We start from the raw sequence: 23,314 nt of genomic DNA on the forward strand, positions 1-23,314 counted from the left end.
AGCATAAATAAAAAAATTACAATATACTCAGGACAAATACATTCAATGAAGATTAATACCATAATAAGGTATTACAAATATGTCTCTTAACTACAAAACATCACATGAGTTTATTTGGCAAGAGTCAAGACTATTGCTAAAATTTTGATGAAAAAAACCTCAACTTATTTGCTGACCGATCGATGCTCTCACGAAAATTTGCTTAGGAAACTGCTGCGTGGGCATGCGCAAACACTGAATCGAATCGTGATGTAAAATTCGGTTCATACGCAGTTGTCTTCTCCTTCTGAATCGATAAACCGAGAGAGAACAAATATCGAAAAACCAAATGCAATCGAATCGTTATCCAACACTAAAATATAGTAACATCTAAAGTACGAGCCAGCTGATCACTATGTTGCTAGCCTGTAGACCAACAAAGGTGTTTGAGACTGAAGTACGAGCCAGCTGATTATTATGTTGCTAGCCTGTAGACCAACAAAGGTGTTTGAGACTGAAGTACGAGCCAGCTGATTACTATGTTGCTAGCCTGTAAACCAACAAAGGTGTTTGAAGCTGAAGTACGAGCCAGCTGATTACTATGTTGCTAGCCTGTAGACCAACAAAGGTGTTTGAAACTGAAGTACGAGCCAGCTGATTACTATGTTGCTAGCCTGTAGACCAACAAAGGTGTTTGAAGCTGAAGTACGAGCCAGCTGATTACTATGTTGCTAGCCTATAGACCAACAAAGGTGTTTGAGACTGAAATACGAGCCAGCTGATTACTATGTTGCTAGCCTGTAGACCAACAAAGGTGTTTGAGATGTGTTCACAATGCTGCAGATTTTACCACCAAAATGGACACTTTTAAAAAGCTGGACAGTCATCTAAAATAACTGATAAGAGACCGAGAGAATGTAATCAAGAATCAGTGGGAATGTAGCAGTGACTGACTAAAGTGACATAATCACTTGTGATAGCCAATCAGAGTGCATTCTAATTAGTAGTGAGTCTATGTGTTTTTATTTATCATAATCGCTCAAAACGATTGTTTATTCATAGAATGTGTATCATCCTTTGTCAGAATTTAAGGCATAATCGAGATCGTCATGTGTGCTGATAAAGCACGAGGAATAAGTAGCAACACAAGTATTCAGAAATACCTTAAGGCTGTCAATTGGTGCAGGTGTTAGAATGTTGGTCAACCAATCTGAATACTTTATTATAGACAATGCAATTTTTTTTTTTAAGCACAGACCTTACTCTCTAAAAGAAAAATTGAAAAATCAATTGAAATTGACATTGAAGGTGTGCATTCTCCTTAACATAACATAAAAAAACTGTAATAATGGACTTTAAGCCAAGTGAAAGTGATAACAAAAAGAGAAAAGTTGTCGATACAAACCAATAATACCACAGTTGCTGTATAGTCATAGAAATTAATAAGTTAGGTTTAGTTTTTCCTTTTTGAAGGGCCAAAAGGGTGAGTTTGGGAAGATATTGGAACATATTAGTTGATTTACAGGTATTTTACTGATTGTATGACATACAATCCCTACAATATAAACGTTTTCAAAACGGATTATTTACGTCGTAAGAGCGTCTACTGTATAAAAACTAGTAAATAATATCACATGGTCTAGTACACAGATTAGGGTAGAAGTCAGTCGATTGATTTGTACATACAAACGATAATTTTATATTCATACCTTAGACAAAAGTGGCAGGTCCTTTCTGTGTGTCACACAGACATCAGTTATGACAATAAGACTCTGTAAGACCTGCAGCAGATGTGATTCCAGTCATGCAGAATATATTTACACAATAATTAAATATGTAAACTTAACTCGATGTAATTCCCCCAGCAGTGAGATTCGATTATAACAATTTATTATTTTCCCTTTAGGATTTAAGTTCATTCTTAAAACTTAGAGAAATCATCAAAATGTTTTAATGAAGATATTAACAAAGTAAAATTATAACACAATAACCAATAGTCAATAGTATTGACTAGGAGGCTATATAAGTGTATTGCTATTGTCTTCAGAATACGATCAGAAACTTTATCATTTCACTCTGTACGGTGTCAGATTTGTTATTGCCAAGTGCTCATCGTTACAGTAGACATCCCGGTTTATTGTGATGTCACAAGTCTTCTATAATAACTATTACTACAAGCCATTTCGGAAACTGATGTGAATCAGAGGCCAAAGGCAGCATGAAAAAGAAAACGACATTATAGACAGATTATATGCAGAAATGTCATAAAGCAACGCATCAATTACAAAGTACAAGTAAATCTGTACAGTCACTAATTATTAAGCATGGAATACTATAAGTGAGGCAATAGTGAATAAATGTAGGACCACAATTACTAACCAATTGAAGCTTACTCAATAACACACCCGCAGAAATAATATCAAACACAACCCAACTACGTTCATGAAAACTATGTAGTGTTTTTCTAACAATGGTTGACAAGCGCGGAATACTCTGTACAAAGCAAGAGCAAATGAAGATCGCACAACAATCGACTAGGCTATGGAGAGTTAGCCAATCAGTTTTTAGTTACTAACTAAACAGAGTTTGCTAAATATAACATCTGGCGACCAGTGTCTTTCCCAATGTAAAATCAGTCAATCATTGCTTACCCTATGCATAGCCAGCCAATCAGTGCTTTTTAGTTCAGCATTTCTCATCTTGCACACAATCCTCTGTAGATAAAACCAAGATAAACAGAAGTTCATAAAAGTTTATTTAATAGAAATTAATAGAAATTCAGTAATAGTAGTGGTCACTAACACTCACTTTTACCTATGAATACACATTCATCTCTACTAACACTCACACATCTCTAGTGACACACATATTTCTACCAGCTGAATGCCCAGCGTTGCAAAAATGTTATTCTATAGAAAATTTATTTTCAACTAGAATGCTTGCCAGTCCTGTGCAATCTGAGAGATTGTCATGAATAATTAGTATATAGAGAATTTTCCAATGAATTATTAAGTCTCACAAGTAGTGCAATGGCAGCGTGCTTGCTATTGAATATGATGCCCCAGGTTCAATTTCGGTGAGAGGCAATATTTTTTCTTAACGCTCTTAGCGTGGCTTCGGACAGACAGACACTGCTCTTATTATATTAAACACTAGCCAACTGTCCGGCGCTGCATGGGTATTAAAAACAGCTTCTAAACAGTTGCAGGTAATGTACAGTGTAGTTGCCTGCCACTTGCCATTAGTCTGGCACATTGCCAATGGCTAATTTGAGTCAGCTAGTATCCCTATTGTTAAACTTATTATAAGAGCCGTGAGAGCAAGCTTTAGTGACGTTATGGTGTAACGTAATGCAGTCGCTATGCATATTTTAACCGACATAACGACTTATATCGCCCAATGCGTCCACCAACCTCGCGTAGCTTAAAGCACATAAATTACATAATTTTTAATGTATATTTCAATACATCAGAGTCTTGGCTTTCGAATGAGCTATTGTTTGCCATGGTGAGACAGACATTGGTTGGTGTTTATAGGAATTCCTCAGAGCTCTACCGCGAAAACGTTTACTGGCATAGTTTCGAAAATTGTGACGTCACAATTCTCATATTCGTTGTTGTGTGCTCTTACTGCTTATTTATCAACTACGATAATGACGCTAGTGGCAGGCGAAGGTAGGACAACTCCAGAAAATGAATGAAAATGACAAAAGAATCAGTGTCATTAGTTCTCCATGTACATATTATTTCTATGATAAGTACCTCAGACTCCAAGAATCATACTATATTTTCCCGATGATATTATGCACTAGCTCTTTATTTTTAATGTGACGTTGAGGGTGATGACTGAGACTAATTAATTTCAAGCATTGCGTGATCTCGAGAAAGTGCGATTGACATTTAGTCCTAGGGCCACGCAACCGCAGGTCATAATTTAATCGATGTGATTTCATTACCTTTATCAACAACAGTACATTTATTGAAGCATAATTAATTAACCCAAAACACGTGATTGTATTGGTCAGGCGTTAGCATGATCACGGGCATTGTTGATTATCTGAAATCTTAGTTTATTGTTAGCGCTCTCCGGGTTTAACAGCACCGATTGTCACAGAAAAATGCACCCTCAATGGCAGCGAAAGGGATCGACGACCTAAGGCTAAATGAGAATTATGACGCCACATTTTGAGTACCTGAACCAAGTGTGTTTTTTTTGCAGGACGTACTTTTGACACCCCGTTTTTCATAGTACTATTATTCTTTGTGCATTGAATATAGGCTCATTCGAAAGCCAAGACTCTGATGTATTGAAATATATAATAAAAAAATTATGTAATGTATGTGCTATAAAGGTTAGCATATTGCCTGGGGAATGAGAAGTTCCGAGATCAAATCTTCGGCAATACGGATTGTTCATTCTAATAGCTATAGCTGGAGAGACCGAACCACAGACGAACAGACACTGAGATTTATATATAATTATAGACTAGCTGTGCTACCCGGTGTTGCCCGGGCAATAGAAAAGCCTTCTTGGACAGAAAATTGATTTGTATTTATCATATAACAACATTTGCCATTCTAACTTTTAAACTACAAATCATGAGAAGAGTGTTTTATCCTATAAACAAGAGAAGTGGTGAGGGTTGCTCGCTATTAGCCTGGCACATTGCCAATGGAAAATTTGAGTACATGTACGTTTAATAATGTGAGCCAACAGCTTCTCGTGACGTTATGCTATGACCCACATCATACACAAAGCTGTTGGGTATTTGCTCTCATATAATGACTTATATCAGCATGCTACCAACTCAATCTCGCTGGCCTAATGAGTATGGTGCCTGACCGGTAAACGGTAGGACCGCGATCAAATCTTCTTTGGTATGGATTCTTTAATCCAAGATTTTAAGATCTATAGCTGGAAGGACAGACATAATTTCACGTTTATATACGGTATATACATGTAGATTGGCTAGGCTTCTTTACCCAATGAACTTGAGTAGCTTAAAGGTTGACTTGCAACAAAATTCACATTACAGTTATTTGGTATCAAAAGATTCACCATGTCTTGCTCTGCTGTGTTGTAGGTGCAAAATATGAGGAAATGTGATTACAAGCTCTTAAAGGCCAAAAAACGAACAGTTAATCGCAGCCACACGAGACCACCGTAGTTTGGATTCTCCTTTTAAAATGGCTCAAATGTGATGCAGCTGTGAAAGATGGTTTCTGTTTACACTTTCATGCAACCTCATTCGTCGAAATATTTTCACAAATATACTTCACGCATTCAATAAAACCATGTCTATTGTTCTTACGCGTCTATTTTATCGTCATCGTAATGCTGTCACTTTTAGCACTGATATCTTATAACTTACCGTAAAAATTTGTTAACTGTTTTAACCTTAGCTCGAAGGAGTACATATCATTGTCTGATAATCATGACAAGCCTGTTGGTCACCTGTGATAATTGAAAAGTGCTGCAGAAATTATTTGCGAAGTATTGGGTCACATGATCAGATTACGACTAGACGATTAGACCAAACCGAAACAAAACTGTAAAGTAGCGAGCATCTATATTTGATACGGGGTCTTCGGTAAAACCCGAAGTGTTTGTCATAAACTAGTGCTACGATAAGTTTTATATTGAGCTTTTTATTGGCCTTTCAATTCACGTGAGAACACCACGTGACAAGACAATAACCAAATGTAATGACTACGTCAGAGAAATAAACAGATTCCAATCTTTTAAGAGCTTGTAATCACATTTCCACATATTTGGCACCTACAACACAACAGAGTAAGACATGGTGAATCTTTTGATACCAAATAACTGTAATGTGAATTTTGTTGCAAGTCAACCTTTAAGCTAGTCTAAATCTTTACTATAATAAGAACCGTTACTATAACTTGAGCCAACGTTAGGAAAAGAATTATGTCATGATCACTCATGCAATCATGATCTTCAAGCGTCCCAGCTGAAGCACGAAATGTACTCTATTTTAGCTAATCAACATTAAAGATTGGCAGATGTAATAATTATGATGTGTACAACTATTCCATAGTATTGCTAGTTGAACGCATAGTGTAATGAATAGTACGCTTATCTGCAGAACTAAAGGGACAGAGTAAAATTTCAGTGTAAAGCAGATTTTTTGTTCTTATAACTTTATCGCTATAACGGGACACACAAATGACAAACTTTGAGATTTATATATAACTAGACTAATGCGCATACCTTTGTACAATCATATAAAATTCTAATGATATATCAACAGTCATTCCAGTCCATGACCTTATAATCTTCTTCCATCTTTATCAAATAACGCAAACAAAAAAGTCACGAATATTTGCAGGAAGGTTATGTCTGTGTTTTTAGCCTATATATTTTTTATTTTATTTTTTATATATGTTTTTAGTCCATATATTTACTAATACAGGTATAACAACACAGAAAAACCAATCTATGCTTTGCTTAAGAGGAGATAAGGCGCAAAACGAGTAATGTGTGTGAGACTAACCGACATGTTCCTAAGCTTTCCGAGGTGAGATTTAATGAGAAGACTCGTCTCGCTGGTGTTGGAAGGTGCGAGGTACTCTAGACAATCAAGTCTCTCATTCAGCAAACGCATATCACAACTTGGCCGTAGAAACATCTCCCTGAGGGACAGCAGGCATCAAACGCTAATAGTTTAGCAAGTACAAAATGAATGAAAATGAATAAAATTTCCTGAGATAATGTGATGCAACTATGGTAGGGCAAGAGTAAATAGGAACGAGGTGAGAGAAGTTGAGCGCTAATATTGATGACCGTCAAGGGAAAAACAGGCCGAGATATTAAATAATACAAAGTATGTTGACACGATGATAAAGGAACAGATATCCTTGATTTGATGGAAAATAATTTGGACTTATAAAGTGTCTCAAGGTGGTTCTTAGTACAGACCCAACTGTTGTTATAATTGAAATTGATGTCGAGCTGCTGAATTTTCCATGCAGCAGCAACAAATGTTAGTTTAGCTGTTAGCTATCAGATTAGCTATCAGATTAGCTGTTTGCATTTCAGTCCCATGTTTGCTACTATAGCGTGAGGTCTACCACATCATCCACCTCTCATTAGTACAATAGTATGAGACCTACTGCAAATTTATTTGTTCTCATAGATGAAACACATTTCATTCATTTGTTTAAGCAATAAACATTTAATGTATACATACCGTATCTTAAAAAAATTAAAGAAATTCTTAAAGAAGTTCTTTAAAAAAAAAATAAAATAAAAAAATAAATCTGCTATCATATATTTGTTATAAATATTATACATTTATACATAATATAAATATATTATATACAATATACATAATATTATAACTATTGATATAAATCTGTTTCTAGATGAATGTGATAACGAACGCTGGTCACCTGATAGACCTCACCCTTCATCTGGGTAGGCCACATATGGCAGTAGACCTCACGCTATAGTAGGTTAACCTCACGCTGTTAACCAGTTCTTGCACCTAACTGTTTTTTAACTTTAGCATATACTGATATTGACACAGTGAGCATAACTCATCCATGTATATACAGAAAGTATGATGACAAATTGATAAGCACAAAAAATTAAGAGAAAAACAGATGCTGACATTCACTTCAGAGTGGTTGTTATTTTTTATCTTTCAGAGAATGATTATTTATCAGCATCTTAGTTATTTATTTATTCATCTGCAATATTTAGTTCATAGCAGAAGCTTGTGAATCCGCAACCGACTTATCTCTGCAGTTGAAGGGTTAATGTATATATACAACAGAGTGTATTTTACGTGCCGTTAGAAGTCGATTAACAGGAAACAGATGATAGCCTCAGGTCAATGAACAGGAAACATAAACGTAACAAAATTAATAAACAACAAAATTAACTAGTGGTACTTTAGTTTCAATTTTCCTCCAGAGGTTTTACACCGATCCATGAGGCCTGAAATTAGATGGCTTGATTTACATGATACTGTAGATACAAGAATTACAACAAGCATCTGTAGAGAAGCAAGTCGATGTCAAAATGTTGTCTTTAGAGTTATTTGCCCAATGCCTAAAGAAGACAACTTTAAACTGATACCGAAATTACACATAATAACAGAAGAGCCAAATATTTGTGTAAAAAATGTTTTATTCTAAAGATCATTATACAACAAGAGATTATACTGAAAGATAAAACAAAAAAACTATCAGAGCATTTTTAAGTAATGTGGTAGATTAGTGATCATGGTGATGGGCCATCACTGATAGCTTGAGTTGAGTGTGTAGCAGGTAAAAATAAACCAGTAGAGCGAGACAAAGAACTTACCAAATAGACTGAAGCCTTCCCTAGTGTAGCGGTTCCCTAAACTGGTAGAAGGATGGTCAGCTAAATGTAGTATTCTAAGGCCACTAAAATCAACCAATAGTGCATTTTCAATCAACCAGACCTACATTTTGATTTTTGTAAATAAAAACAGCTTGACATATGTTCATCATTTTAGCTATTCAACACGGTGACATGCAGATTTTACTTTTAAATCAGCCAGCTACAACTGCATAGTTCTGTTTTATTGTCACTAAGCAAATCATTTAGCCAAAAGTGAACTGGGTATTTAGTGTTTGGCTGAAAATTTTTTGTTTTGGGTTACAAATGAGAGTATATATAACATTAAACCGCATTTATTTAATGATGGTGCCACCGTAGTATGGCTAGTTAGAAGTACTCAGATTGATGACCCAGCGTATTGAGTCTATGAGGGTTTAATAATAATGCAGGTCTATCGGCGGACTGGCTGCATAAAATAACCTGCACCGCGATGACAAGGTCATACGATGACAAGGTCACACACTGACAAGGTCATACGATGACAAGGTCATACGATGACTAGGTCATATGATGATGGGGCACTTCAATAGGCATTATTTTGACCGGTCTGAAAAGCTCAGCTGCGTTGTTCGTATGAAACGGAATTTTAATAAACTAGATGTTTATTTATAATATTCTGGCCATGCAAATCAATGAGACATTGCATCATACTGTCAAATAATACATTTTGCTGTTCATGAAGCTGCTGTGATGAAAGCATCAGAAGTCAAGAATTTTATGAAGAAGTTCAGGAAAAGCCATGAAGACCACCTCTGTATATTGCACCATCAGCTAAACTGCAGTGATAAATATTAAGGTACTAGCTCTGCTACTCGGCGTTGCCCGGGTATTCAAAATCAGCTTATAAACAATGAGAAGTAATGAGAGTTGCCTGCCACTTGCTACTATCCTGGCTCCCGGACTGGCGAATGGGAGGGTACTAGATTAAATCTTTTTCGGTACAGATTCTTTATTCCAAAATATTAATAGCTATAGCTAGAATGCAGACAGATCCACAGACGACGGACTTTGAGAAATATATAATATTATATAGATGCTTTAGGCTTTAGATACATGTACACTATATAATTATGGTAGTAATTAAATTTCTGTTATTAACAGAAAATTTAGAGTTACATCCTCATTACAAAATGAAGATTGGTGCAGATAACTTCAAATCAATAGCTTTGCCATCTATTGTACGGTTAGACATAATTTGTATATTGTAGTCCAAGAATCGCCGGATACATATTGTAACAACAACATGTATACAAGTATAGAAAATCTTGTTTTGTCTTTGTTGATCCAAAAATATGCCTTAGAAATATGCAATAAATTATGTTGGATGTTTTTTTATCTCCAAATAGGACAAATTCCTCAACAGAGCCAGAACGAGTTAAAATAACATTTATTAGCATATGCTAAGAGAAAGGTATTTCCATGAAACTATGAAAGTCCATCTCTCTACTTATAAACACAAGCGTGTAAACTTGAGGATTCCATCTAAAGCTTGCCTCTAAAGTCCATCATTGAGCTAGACAGGCTCATAACGATATAAGAAATCATATAGCGATACGTTCGACTCGGAGCAGATATAAAAAGTGACAGTATAACACGCATATGTACAACGATAGATGGCCTGCGATGATATGCTAACCACAAATAAACTGAACAAAATAACACTTATAATTGAAAAGGATTATCTCTCAGCTAGCAAGCACTCCTCTTATCTAACATTTGTGAGCATCGACTATGATAATTAGTATTGCTTAAATACTGATACGAGGTCAGTCTTGAATAAAGCAGTGGGTGCACTGAGACTCGACTGACCGCCTGGCGACACGCACATAAAGGGTTACACGCGTGTAAGTTTAACCAACCAATAAGCTATTATAGAAATAAAGAATGTCGAAGAATAGAACTAAGAACTACATTGATAATGGATAACCAACTGATCGGTGTGATAAAAAATTCCTTACCAGCCATGACAGGAACTAGCATTGAAATTGGCAGTGAGAAACAAAGCGTAGATATTTGCGTAGAGCAACATCGTCGCCTTTTTCAGCCTGGTACAAAACACTGAGAATTCCTTGTTGGCGGCAACACAAAATTTTCAAAATATATTTTTAATGAGGATGATTAAGGGCTATTAGCATAACCCAGGTGCCAGACTGAGAGTATATAGAAGAAAGATTTAATAAAATCTCTATTGTGAGTTCACACAGAAGGCAATCTTAGATACTGAGCTGTTGTCGAGGCAGTATTTTAATTGTCAGCCGTCCAGTAAATGCTATACCTCAAACAACTATGATAATATCTATTACTTATTTGCCTAGTTTAAGACAAGAAAGAACAAAGTGCTGAAAACGCTATTTTTACAAATAAGTTATTTTTATATTTGCAAGTTAATGCCAGTTATTTGTCCAAAATTTCCAACGTGTGCTTTTCATGAAACAGTTTGTTGCATTTTTCTATATACTTCAAACATAACGACAAAAAAATAAGGATAACTTTCGACTTTTTTCAACAAAAAAATTTGAAGAGAAAGTATGACAACAAAGGATTAGAAGGAAGATATGAAAGACAAAGGAAATCTGTGGGAGGGGTGTGGAGAAAAGAGAGAAAATCCTGCTATCTTAACAAAGGGATAAAAGAATGAGGAAAAAAGGAAGAGGAAAGGGAAACTGGTATGGTAAAATAGAGCAATTGCTGCAGGATATTTGGCTAAGATCCAATATTGTGGCAGCGGAGTGTTCCAATACTGTCAAGCTGAGGCAATCATAAAAGGAGGAAAGGAGCCATTGCGACAGAAAGCAGCGACAACTAGCATCTTTCGCAAATAATAAATCACTGACAAAACAAAAAGACTTGCTTTTGTAAATGGCTTCATCCGACCTCATACAAGGCTACTACATTTTTTGTAAAATAAAAACGGAGCCAAGACCAATAATGCAATACCAAACCTAGATTACATAATACCATAGCTCGCTACGCCCTTCTAGTGTGAAATACCACAGATTTCTGATGTCTCTAAAGTATCATATGCAATCAGACCTGCTCTTTTTTATGACAATACAGTTTGCTTTAGATGTAATGTTTTACTTCTGGATAAATTCAATTGATAAATTTTATTTGGGGCAACAGTGGAGGTTTATGACAGTCCTTGATGCTTAGTTAATATTAATAAACAGCATGATTGGACATTAAACCCATAATTGGAAGTGAGCAAGCTTGTAACTATTGTTCTATCATACGTAGATAGGTGGTTTGCAAGTCGAGTTACACGTCGTTACACTGACAAGGTTTGTGTTCAAAATAATCAGGCAATGATCAGTATAATTTATCAATAAAATAAAAATCAAAAAAATTTTTTCAGTTTATTGCATGGGTCATAGTTTAAAAGTTTTTATTTAGTGAGTTTCAGTGTGCCAGTCTTCTTACGAGTACGATTAAAAAGGATAAAACAACAAAAGAGTTTTATTCAAATCGAAGCTAATCCTTACTATAATAAGAGCCGCACCCGTTTGTCTAAAGCCAAACTAAAAGCGTTAGAAAAAAAGGTTGCCTCACACAGAAGTCAAACCTAGATATTCTGATTCCCAAGCAAGCACACTACTATTTGTGCCACTCAACTACCTTATCACATCTAAGAATAATTGTGCACATATTTATTACACATGACGATCTCTCACAGCGCACCTGACTGCCAGCGGACTAGTTAAAGGTATGTATAATTTGTACTTGGAGTTATTTAATCTGAATGAATACATCGGTTGAAGGTAACAGTCATAGGAAAACATCATCTCCTATAAAAAACACTATATACTTATAGAACACAAGCCTAAGATGACTCTTGGGTCTATCATTGAGTAGAACTGACAATAACAATCAATCGGCCTTCAGAGATACCAAAAACTGGTGAATATATACATTGAAAGTTCAGACAACTCCATTTTAAAAGGAACAGTCGATTAGAGAAATTACGTGTAAGTGATTGCTAAGATCAAATTATATAAGCTGACAGTACTTGAAGAGCACTGTCTAGAGTACATATAATTCCATTTATCACAACCACATTACATTAACATTTTTATTTGACACCTTAATAAAATCTCAACGAATAGCCATTACACAGCAAATTTGTTAGCTAACACCTTGTTTAGATAAGGAAATAAAAAAAACTCACTATCACTAAAATTTCAACAGCCTCAGTAAAAGAATAAGGAACCATGCCTTAGTAATTTTTCAGCGTCGAATCAGGAACTAAAGATTCTAGTAATACAACTACGTGCAAACGAATTCAATGAACAAGCATAATCATGTACCTAAATGGCTGCCTTCAACTCGCACCTAAAAACCCTTGAGAGTAAGTCATGTGAGGGCACAATAATATTAAAGACACTAAATTGCTCCATATCATCGACGGGACTTCATAAACTGATTTGATATTAGACAGGTAACAACGGTAATAATTGGAGTTGACATTATGTATGTCGCTCAAACTATATGTACTTGTACACTGGCAGTCTCGTGTGCCATGAGAGATCCTCATGAGTAATAATTATGTGCACAGTTATTCTTAGACAAGTAATGGTGGTTGAATGGCGCAGTTGGTAGTGTGCTCGGCAGGTAATCCAAACATCCAGGTTCAAATCCTGTGTGATGCATTTTTCCCATCAGTAAGTGCATGGCTCTTATGATAGTAAAGGTTTATAATGGTAGTAGGATGGCGTCATTGAGGCAAAAGTAGAAGTACATTACTGACAAATGAGCTGATAGAGAACCATTAGATAAAATGAGATCTGGAAATAGAATAGGAGATGAACTGGAGCAGTAACTGGTGCAGAACCATACAAAATTTCCTTGTTCTTTACAAACCGCAAAACTAAACCCTGCGAGTACTCTAATTAGAAGCTTCCATGAATACATCTAGGATTTACCTGAAAGTGCTTGCGTCCATCCACACTTGAGATTTCCTACAAAAACAAATCATGAATAATGCTTAAAATGCTAACTTTAGCTAACGTCAAGCGCTTTAGCTGTGAGCCAATTACAGAGGGGATGACTCGGGTCAGATTGTAGATTACTATAAACAGCCATTCTCACCACCATTCAGTTAGGCTATTGTTACCTCTCAGCTACATTCTTTTCAACAACAAAGAAGGTAAAAGATTCTACCAATGTTGGGCAGAGTAAACCCTGCATGGTGGCATATCAACTCGGTACAGTAGCTAGATCTGTTAGTGGCTGCGCCTGGTATGGTTGCCAGAGCTGTTTGTTTCCATCTCAACTAAATTGCGAGCTTAAAAATGACTGTAGTAGTGTCGATGATCCTCCAATATGTTTGCTTGAAGTTATTAAAAACAGGAATGCATTCACCATTACATACTCTGAATATCCTAGATTATGACTTGTTATTGATCGTTTGATGGGAGCTTGTCAAATTTGCCAGAGCATACAAATCAATAGCCCAGTCGTGAACTTTAATAATCATTGTAGCAGGTAGTTCTGTTGCTGAGCCTAAACGCATTAATTTTAGCTTATTTAGATTGCTGCCAACATTCCCATAATGCTTTGCAGTCTGCTGAACATAACAGGGATGAACTAGCGGATAGCCTGAAAAAGGAAATCCCTCGTATCGCATCCCCTATTAGTCATCATCAGGAACAACTCAGACCAAATGCAGACGTCATTCTAAGTCTTTGACAGGCTTTTGTATAGTAAATCCCTTTGGTGCCAAGGAATGACTCACAAGAGAGTGATGACTAACATCATTACTTATGCCATCGGAATGCCAATAATTCGCTGTATCCTGCGGTCTGAATAGAGGCTTGTATCGGGATATGGAATAGCGCTGCAATAGCTCTCACAGAGCGCCCGTTCAAGCGTATAACATTGCGCCTATGTATAGCGTGCCTACGTCAATAGGAAGTTTTCTCGATTCCCATTGGCTGAACAAAACCTGCATGTCATTATACGCGTATCAATTATTCCGTAGCCTGATAATTAGTGAGGGATCGGTCCGTATCACCCTGTGGACATCAATAAAAGATTGCATAAGAGGCTGAGGCTACGACGCACGGTCATCTGACGGCGACGCTAGATTGTGAACGAGTAAACATCAACAGTATCGGCCCAAGGAACAGGAAGCACAAAACTAGCGATTAGCACTTGTTGACCAATGGACTTTAAATATATCTAATACTATCTGAACCATGGAACTCGACCCATAAACAATATTGTTACCATTACAGATAAAGAAAGTGACTGCCTGATAGCCAATGCATTTAGACTGAGTGTCAGACAGCGACAAACAGAAAAACGTCATCGCTCACCATATGCATTCATATGCTACATATTTATGGTGGATGTATGATGCATCTCCCTGTAAAAACTTGTAGGAGATATCATCAAACATAGTCAGCTATGTACCTCTGTTAGTTAACCAAAACATAACCTGGGAGCTACGATTTGTGCCAGCTCATTCGACTCTATTTATAACCAAGAGCTATAAATAATCACTCGAAATTTATAAATGCATAACTTATAAGTTAGAGGAAAGGCTTTGGTCTACCACAGATAGTATTTGAAGCTCCCACAAGGAAACTAATCATAGACTGTCCGGTGTAGACAGGACAGTGTAGACAGTGTAGAGAGGAGACAACCCTCTTCATGAGAGACAGCTAGCGAGGGTTATAGCGAGCTGCCCTTGATTATTAAAAGTAGAAGTAGCTATTCCATGTTATTGATGAATAGCACTCAGTTATATCAGGTTACACTCACCCACGGCCACTGCATTATTAAATTAGCCCAAATATGAATCACACTTTTTGGCAAACAGATAAACAGACGCAGGCAATAACTATATTCATCACAGCTTGGGCACCTATACACTGTCACGAATTAATTTTAAGCCAGACTCACATGGTGTACAATTCGACTGCCAGGACAGAGACCTCCTTGTCAAAGCGTGTGGCAAGGTGAACTGAGTTGGTCTCCAGGTACCTGAGAAGAGCCCCTGACGCCCTGACCTGGTCAACATACATAAAAAGCTTCATAGATCAACAGTTCAATAATTGTTAAAATTGCGCCACCCGCAGTCATCAGAGCTTCCTATTGTGTTTGTTGATATGGTTCCAACAAAAGGTTAGTCAACTTGCTGTCAACATGAATAGTTGCCAGTTGAAATGAAGATACTAATATGTGAGATATTCCAGCAGTATGTTAAGGTGCCAATTTGAGCCCAGCGGTGAAGTTGCTCATATACATGGGTAGACATAAAATGAACAACCAATTTCTATCATTCGAAGTAACCTGCTCTATTCTGAGCAGTAAAAAATTACAAGTTTTCGTCGCTTTGCCTCATGACTTCAGAGAACTGGCCACACACTGCGGTCACATGACCCTACTGCCTCAAGGTTACTCACTGCAGAGACCGCAAGTTTTTTTGCCGATTCCGATGAGCAATAAGTAATAATGGAATAATAAGCAATACAAACGATTACCATAAGACTTTTTGATCATTCTTGCAGGAGATATATGAGCAAAAACAGCGATTGTTCATGCGTAAAAACAGAGCACAGGAGGGTCAAGTAAGACCATTTTCATAAATTCTATTGTCATATTGCCGCAGCAGGCAGGATACAGAGGTTACTGATTCCTAACAAGGATGGATATCTAGAAACCATCAATTTTTTCATCAGTAAATCTGTAAGAAACAGGTCGTCGGGGAACAAACTCCATCCTAGGTGGCATGTTAAAAAAGTACTCGCAAACCAAATTTTTTGGAGATTGTAGTTCACGTCTCAAAAAATGGCTGCAACTATTAAGATGTCATCGTATATAATCTCTTCGAAAAGCGGTTGAAGGTTGAAACACCGTCTTAACGACAAGCAACTTTGTAAGCAATAAATCCGTACCATGTTGATGAAATTTAGATTAACTGTCGACTTTATAAATGCCTCCGAGTCAGCTTTACCGTTGGCCAGAGACTGCTCAAACGTTAGTACCAGCCTGTTCTTGCATGCCTCGTACCCTATAAATAGAATATTATAGATTACCGACACCCTAAACTTATCAACGCGACATTCCTGTAGCAAGTTCAAATATTTGGAGCTTTCCTTTCTTTAGTCTTATTGACCGAAGCTTCTTTTAACAGCCTGTTTGTTGGAGTCGAATTGCATCACAGCTACAAGAGACAAATATTGAATAGAGGAATGTGTGGTTAATAGAAGACCATAGAATGTTCTTCCGGAGGGACATCTCATCTTATCAACTGACAACCCTTAATCTATTGCCTCGCTTTAGCGGTAAAACTTTGAGCAAACACGCCTTACAAAATTCTCTCACACGTCTGATTCATTCTACAAACATAGGGCCTGCTATTACGTACAAATCCATTCAGAAAAACAATCCACAAAAAAGGAAACAAATCGGCTGTTTTAAATTAAACTGTGGCCTTTCAAAAATGCTGTACATTGTGAAAGTGCTCAAAACAACAACAAGAGATGTCATGTGACTGTCACGCGGCGCTCTGCACCAAAATATGAAATCTGGGGTAAAGTTAATGCTGGCTCTAAACACTAAGTATTGGCCCAGAATAGGGCCAATACTATCGCACCTATTGCTTATCGCACCTCAATACAGCTAATGATCTAGCAAATTTAGCACTAGCTAGGCCAAGAAGGTAATTTTTGGCCAGGGTCTCTTTATTGAGCACTCATAAGCAGACAGCACTCGTGAGTGGCCTCGTGAGTAGATATATTGGCAGGACTACAGTGCATCATATGATTTCACACGCCTCCGCAGAGGACAAACCCCTATCACTGAGTCATGCACAGACCTCAGTGTGATAGAAAGGAATGAAGGCCAAAGACAAGCATGTCACAGTGCGCTATCAATTTTCAGTCCTCGAGAGGTTCATAGGACCATTGTTGTAATGACACGATGCCAATCGTAAGTTCCTCCGGATGGATATTAATCAAAGATATTTCGAAACATTTGACTGAACAGAGTGTCAACGCATTACACTGCTTGCCAAACCAATTGCTCGAAAATAATTCTGTCGGCCAGCTGTTACAATCTTGCATAAACATGATAATCTTGCATGAACATAAGCCTTCCAACAAGGCTTTATAAATCTGCTCCGCTCATCAATATATTAAACAATTAAGCAACAAAAACCTACAATTAAAATTGATTTATCATTAACCCTCATGATATTTTAAGGAAAAAACGCTAACTACCTCTGCGTCATTGTTACAATATAAATTTTGCGATGCTATAGATAGATGATGAGTCAGTAGCGTATAACATAGATCTTTTTCCTCCCTGGCGCTTGCATCTGGTTCACATTGCCATTGAGAACCGCAGAGTATGTCCTTTTAACAAAAAGAACTGTCTGATGGACGGCGGTTAGTTATTGCATATAATTATGAACCATGCACGTTTTTGATCCAGACAGAATGTGGTTTCACCGCATACAAGAGTCTCGACAGCTGACTGTTTGTTGACCCATGGTAGATCTTTCAAGCAACTATTTTCCTACAACCTCAATGATTCACAAGTTCTCGTACTTTACCCAGAACTTGATAGGAGCGTTGGCTTGCTTCAATTTGCACTCTAAACAGTTTCTTTATGAGAAATTATGTGATTTGTTACTGACAAGCACACCATCACATCCATATATTTCATCAACCAGAACAAAATTGTATTGCAATATTTACACTTTACTGCAGAATAGAAATGTCTGCTTTCACCTACCCAGGTCTTCATTAAGAAGAAGATGCAATCTTTTCTGATGTTCATCATCTTCGTCACCATTGGCTAAAGGCAATAATACACTGTTTAAAAGTCGCAAATACTGCATTACTGAGACAGATAGTGAATAATTGTCTCAGGTCACCTAAACTAGTCATGGTATACATGAAGCAACAGATTTTAGGCTATTCATATTACAAGCACGGGCTCTACGGGTTTCCCAAATGGTGACTCACAGAAGTTTTAAAAAATAGTAGTTTAGCTGCAATATCTATCTGGTGACATGCACCGGAAGGAACCACAGGCTAATTCAGAGTCATACCGAAGCAATACAACGTATTGTCTATAGTTGAAACAATTGAACTGGGAGAACCTTAGTAAAAGAACATATCTAACACTCACGGGTTTGCAGCACACTTTTTATATAGATACTGCTACAATCTTAGACATTTATTCTATAGATATTGTTTCAGGCTTGGACATTTATTCGATAGATATTGTTTCAGGCTTGGACATTTATTCTATGGATACTGCTACAATCTTGAACACTTATTCTATAGATACTGCTACAATCTTAGATACTTATTCTATAGATACTGTTAGTCTTAAACACTTATTCTATAGATACTGCTAGTCTTACACACTTATTATATAGATACTGCTAGTCTTAGACACTTATTCTATAGATACTGCTAGTCTTAGACATTTATTCTATAGACACTGCTAGTCTTAGACACTTATTCTATAGATATGGCTAGTCTTGGACACTTATTCTATAGATACTGCTAGTCTTAGACACTTATTCTATAAACACTGCTAGTCTTAGACACTTATTCTATAGATACTGCTAGTCTTAGACACTCATTCTATAGATACTGCTAGTCTTACACACTTATTCTATAGATACTGCTAGTCTTAGACACTTATTCTATAGATACTGCTACAATCTTAGACACTTATTCTGTAGATACTGATAGTCTTAGCTCATGTCAGATAAAGATTTTATATGATGTTACGCAACCACATGAAGAAAGCAGTTCTAGAATATAAAAGTAACTGACTTTACTACGATTAACATCAGGCACAGAAGGCCTAAAATATTTATTTGTAACGAACAGGAAATACGTGTAGCATATATTAGTGATATTTTGTCCTTGTTATTCAACTGGAACTGGCAAAGCTACAAAAATCTTAAATTCTAAGCTAGATGGAGCTCTAAACTTCATATTCAAGTACAATTAAAATGGTTTTTCATGTGAATATATATTAAAAATATGAGGCCAAAAAGCAAAATAATAAACCTTCATATAATATTTGAAATATCTATAAAGAGCAAAATAATCATCTCGCACTAGTGTACTCTGATTACTAGTGTAAGGTGCTCTGTATACTCAGACTACTAATGTAAGGTGCTCTGTATACTCAGACTACTAGTGTAAGGTGCTCTGTATACTCTGACTACTAATGTAAGGTGCTCTGTATACTCTGACTACTAGTGTAAGGTGCTCTGTATACTCTGACTACTAGTGCAAGGTGCTCTGTATACTCTGACTACTAGTGTAAGGTGCTCTGAACACAATCAATGAATCTCTAAATATATTCATAATACCCCAACACATTGTGAATGTCAGGTGCATGGATATGTTTGGAATATTTTGATAATCTAAGAAAATCTGTCCATAGTAAGTAAATTTGTGCTGAGACTCGCTAAGCTTGCTAGTTAAAGCCATCATATGTTGGAATAGATATTGCCATAAAAATATACTGCAGTTTTTTCCATCCATTCCACAGCTCAAAAATCTACTACAACTCTGAAAGAAATCCCGCAGGCAATTACAGGTACCATTTAAACATGTATCATATAAAATATGCAAAAAATATAAATAACTAAATTAAAGTACTAATCAATCAAAAGGGTTTTTATTGTTCCATTGCCTTAGAGACAGGCAAATAAAAGTGTAGACTCAGCGATGCCTAGGTTTAGTGGTGGGTGGTGATGGAGATATGCTTTACAATTCCGACTGAAGACTGGTAAATTTAGACCAACAGGTTATATATTTTTTCATGAATGTTTTTTTCACATTCTATTTTCAATTTCCTTTGCATCTTCACTTGCCCTTATAAAACTGTGATGTTTTGATTAACTTGGAAAGTCGTATGCTGGAAATGACTACGGGTGTAGAATCAAATACCTGCTCAAAGTTTACATCAGATGTTGGAAAGTTCATATGTGGAAGTGATAAGTAGAGGTTTGACTGTTTATGTAGATTATACTTACTTTTCTAACTGCTCCTTTCAGTACTTTAGAACTCAAATAATTCAATTTATAATCAGTTGATAATTAAATACTGTGAATATATAGCTCCTGTGAAGACCTACACAATAGTTGAAGGGACATTAGAAGTTGAAGGCCAGACTAGCCATGAAATAAACGTTATTGGTACCTACCCAGATTTCTCAAAGTCTCCAGAAACCTAGAGTCTAGTCTCGCACCTGTGAGAACAATATCTGGCTGAGCCTGCATCATCACTGTAATGAACACAGATAGGCACCACATCGACTATCAACAAGTTCCTGTAGATCTTTTTGCAAACACTACATGAAACCATCACTCTTGGCACAAATGGGATCGACAAAAAGGCGATATTTTAAAAGGCCGCTAAAGATACTGCCGTGGACTGATATTGTATTAGATGAAATCGACAAAAATTGAGTTGATACGGTTGTCAAACAATTTATTGAAAAAATATTGCTAATAGTGCTAAGTTAACCCCGAAAATCCAATCCAACAGTTACTATAGATTAATTTTACCACCATAAAGCAATAATTGTACCACCATACAGTAATAATTGTACCACCATACAGCAATTATTGTACCATCATACAGTAATAATGTACCGCCATACAGCAATAATTGTACCACCATACAGTAATAATTGTACCACCATACAGCAATTATTGTACCATCATACAGTAATAATTGTACCGCCATACAGCAATAATTGTACCGCCATACAGCAATAATTGTACCACCATACAGCAATAATTGTACCACCATACAGTAATAATTGTACCACCATACAGCAATTATTGTACCATCATACAGTAATAATTGTACCGCCATACAGCAATAATTGTACCGCCATACAGCAATAATTGTACCGCCATACAGTAATAATTGTACCACCATACAGCAATAATTGTACCACCATACAGTAATAATTGTACCACCATACAGTAATAATTGTACCACCATACAGCAATAATTGAACCACCATACAGCAATAATTGTACCACCATACAGCAATAATTGCACCACCATACAGCAATAATTAAGGTCATTAGAAACTTGGCAGTTCAAAATGTTTTGTAAATGATTAGACAGAATAAAAGTGCAACCTTGCAATGAATGCTAGCGAATTGCTAGGCAAGACTACTACGGTTATTACTTGAGAGTTTATCAAGGGTCAGACGTCATTAAGTTGATTAGAAAAGGTCGCTCTCAGGAAGTGTTAGAAAAGCATACAAATAAATATCACAAATTAACGTTTACAGTAGTTTAATCTTTTACTAGCACAATTCAATCGTGGTCATGGACAATGCACAAATTGCTGTGTTGACAGAGATTTTTAGAAACCATTAGTATCCGGAGCAAATAAAAGAAATTTTTGGGTTGCGCCGATGCGATGTAACAGTGCTCATAAAAATGCTCAATAGATGTATTTATGTTAGCAAATACATCTATTGAAAATGTCCCAAATAAAAAGTAATAATAAAAATGGATAAAACTTTTGAGTTGGCTACTTTATAGATATCTAATATTTTTAGGCAGATATGAGAACAGAGTGAAAAAACAACTCTTTCGATAGCCTCAAGGAGTATCCATATTAGATTTGGCAATCTCAAATTGCCTGCGATGAAAATTGGAAGGTGCCGATAGCACTAGTACGTATGACAAACAATCTTGCTTCGGTAGATTGAAGTCAGTTGTGACAGCCAGTAGGACTATATCAAATCACATCGGTAGTTCGGTAGCAATGCATTCCCATTTATTAGTAATATCAGACAGACCATTCTACTAGAGAATATTTTGGCTCATTAATAACTAATTTTGAAATATAGATTGATGAGCAATATTAATTATTGATACCATGGGTCATGCCATATTGAATTCTATGAAAGAGTTGCGCATTTCAAATTGATGGTATAACAAAAGAATCGCGTGCCAAACTTCGTTGCGATTTTTCTAAACACACCGTATTTGTATTAAGACATAAGCTAGGGTAAACGGGTCACAGAAAGACATTACTACCAGGCGCAAATTAATTACCAAGAAAGATTATAACAGTTCCAACGTGAAATGGCAAGATTTATTTGATAACTGATAGTCCATGTCTGTTACGCTAATTTACAACAATATTATCATCAGATTATTTTTTTGCATTGACAAATTGAATGAAACAGCATTCTCCACTTGATGTTAAAAGCTATTGGAAATGGCCTACAACTTATCCCAATAAACACTTTCAGCGATGTTAGAAGGCATTTGAAATCAATTCTTACGATAAATATTTTATACAAAACTGAGAAATCATTGCAAAAAACTATCAAGCAACGCGTGACATTTGACAATATGCACAGCAAAGGCTTTATTGGTAGAATATGAGAATGTTCACTTCTGAACTGCAAGCTTTTATTGGTGGAGGTTTAGGGGAGTTTCACTTATAAACAGAAAATCTCTTATTGATGGGGAGACATGGGAATTTTTCATTTATGAACAGTAAATCCCTTATTGGTGGAATATATAGGGAGTCTCATTTATGAACAGCAAATCTCTTGAGGATGGAGATATATGGGGAGTTTCATTTATGAACAACAAACTCCTTATTGGTGGGGATATATGGGGGTTTCATTTATGAACAACAAACTCCTTATTGGTGGGGATATATGGGGGTTTCATTTATGAACAACAAACTCCTTATTGGTGGGGATAGATGGGAATTTTCATTTATGAACAGCAAATCCCTTATTGGTGGAATATATAGGAAGTTTAATTTATGAACAGCAAATCCCTTATGGGTGGGATATATGGGGAGTTTCATTTATGAACAGCAAATACCTTATTGGTGGGATATATGGGGAGTTTAATTTATATCACCTGAGTAGGCTCCCATAATATTGCCAATAGTGAGTACTTTGAACATA

At 36.4% G+C, this 23,314-nt stretch overlaps 1 protein-coding gene across 1 annotated transcript in view; it reads right to left on the reverse strand.

Moving 5' to 3' along the window:
- LOC137408610 (mutS protein homolog 5-like) overlaps positions 1-23,314 on the reverse strand; it is a 44,818-nt gene that overhangs the window by 13,179 nt on the left and 8,325 nt on the right. Inside the window, 9 exon segments of the mRNA XM_068095197.1 lie at positions 1,689-1,760; positions 2,631-2,693; positions 6,494-6,656; positions 8,286-8,393; positions 13,290-13,325; positions 15,274-15,380; positions 16,269-16,384; positions 18,112-18,174; positions 20,557-20,637. Coding sequence (XP_067951298.1) covers positions 1,689-1,760; positions 2,631-2,693; positions 6,494-6,656; positions 8,286-8,393; positions 13,290-13,325; positions 15,274-15,380; positions 16,269-16,384; positions 18,112-18,174; positions 20,557-20,637 — 809 coding nt within the window.

This window comes from Watersipora subatra, chromosome 1 (assembly GCF_963576615.1).
Source record: "Watersipora subatra chromosome 1, tzWatSuba1.1, whole genome shotgun sequence".
Classification (NCBI taxonomy): domain Eukaryota; kingdom Metazoa; phylum Bryozoa; class Gymnolaemata; order Cheilostomatida; family Watersiporidae; genus Watersipora; species Watersipora subatra.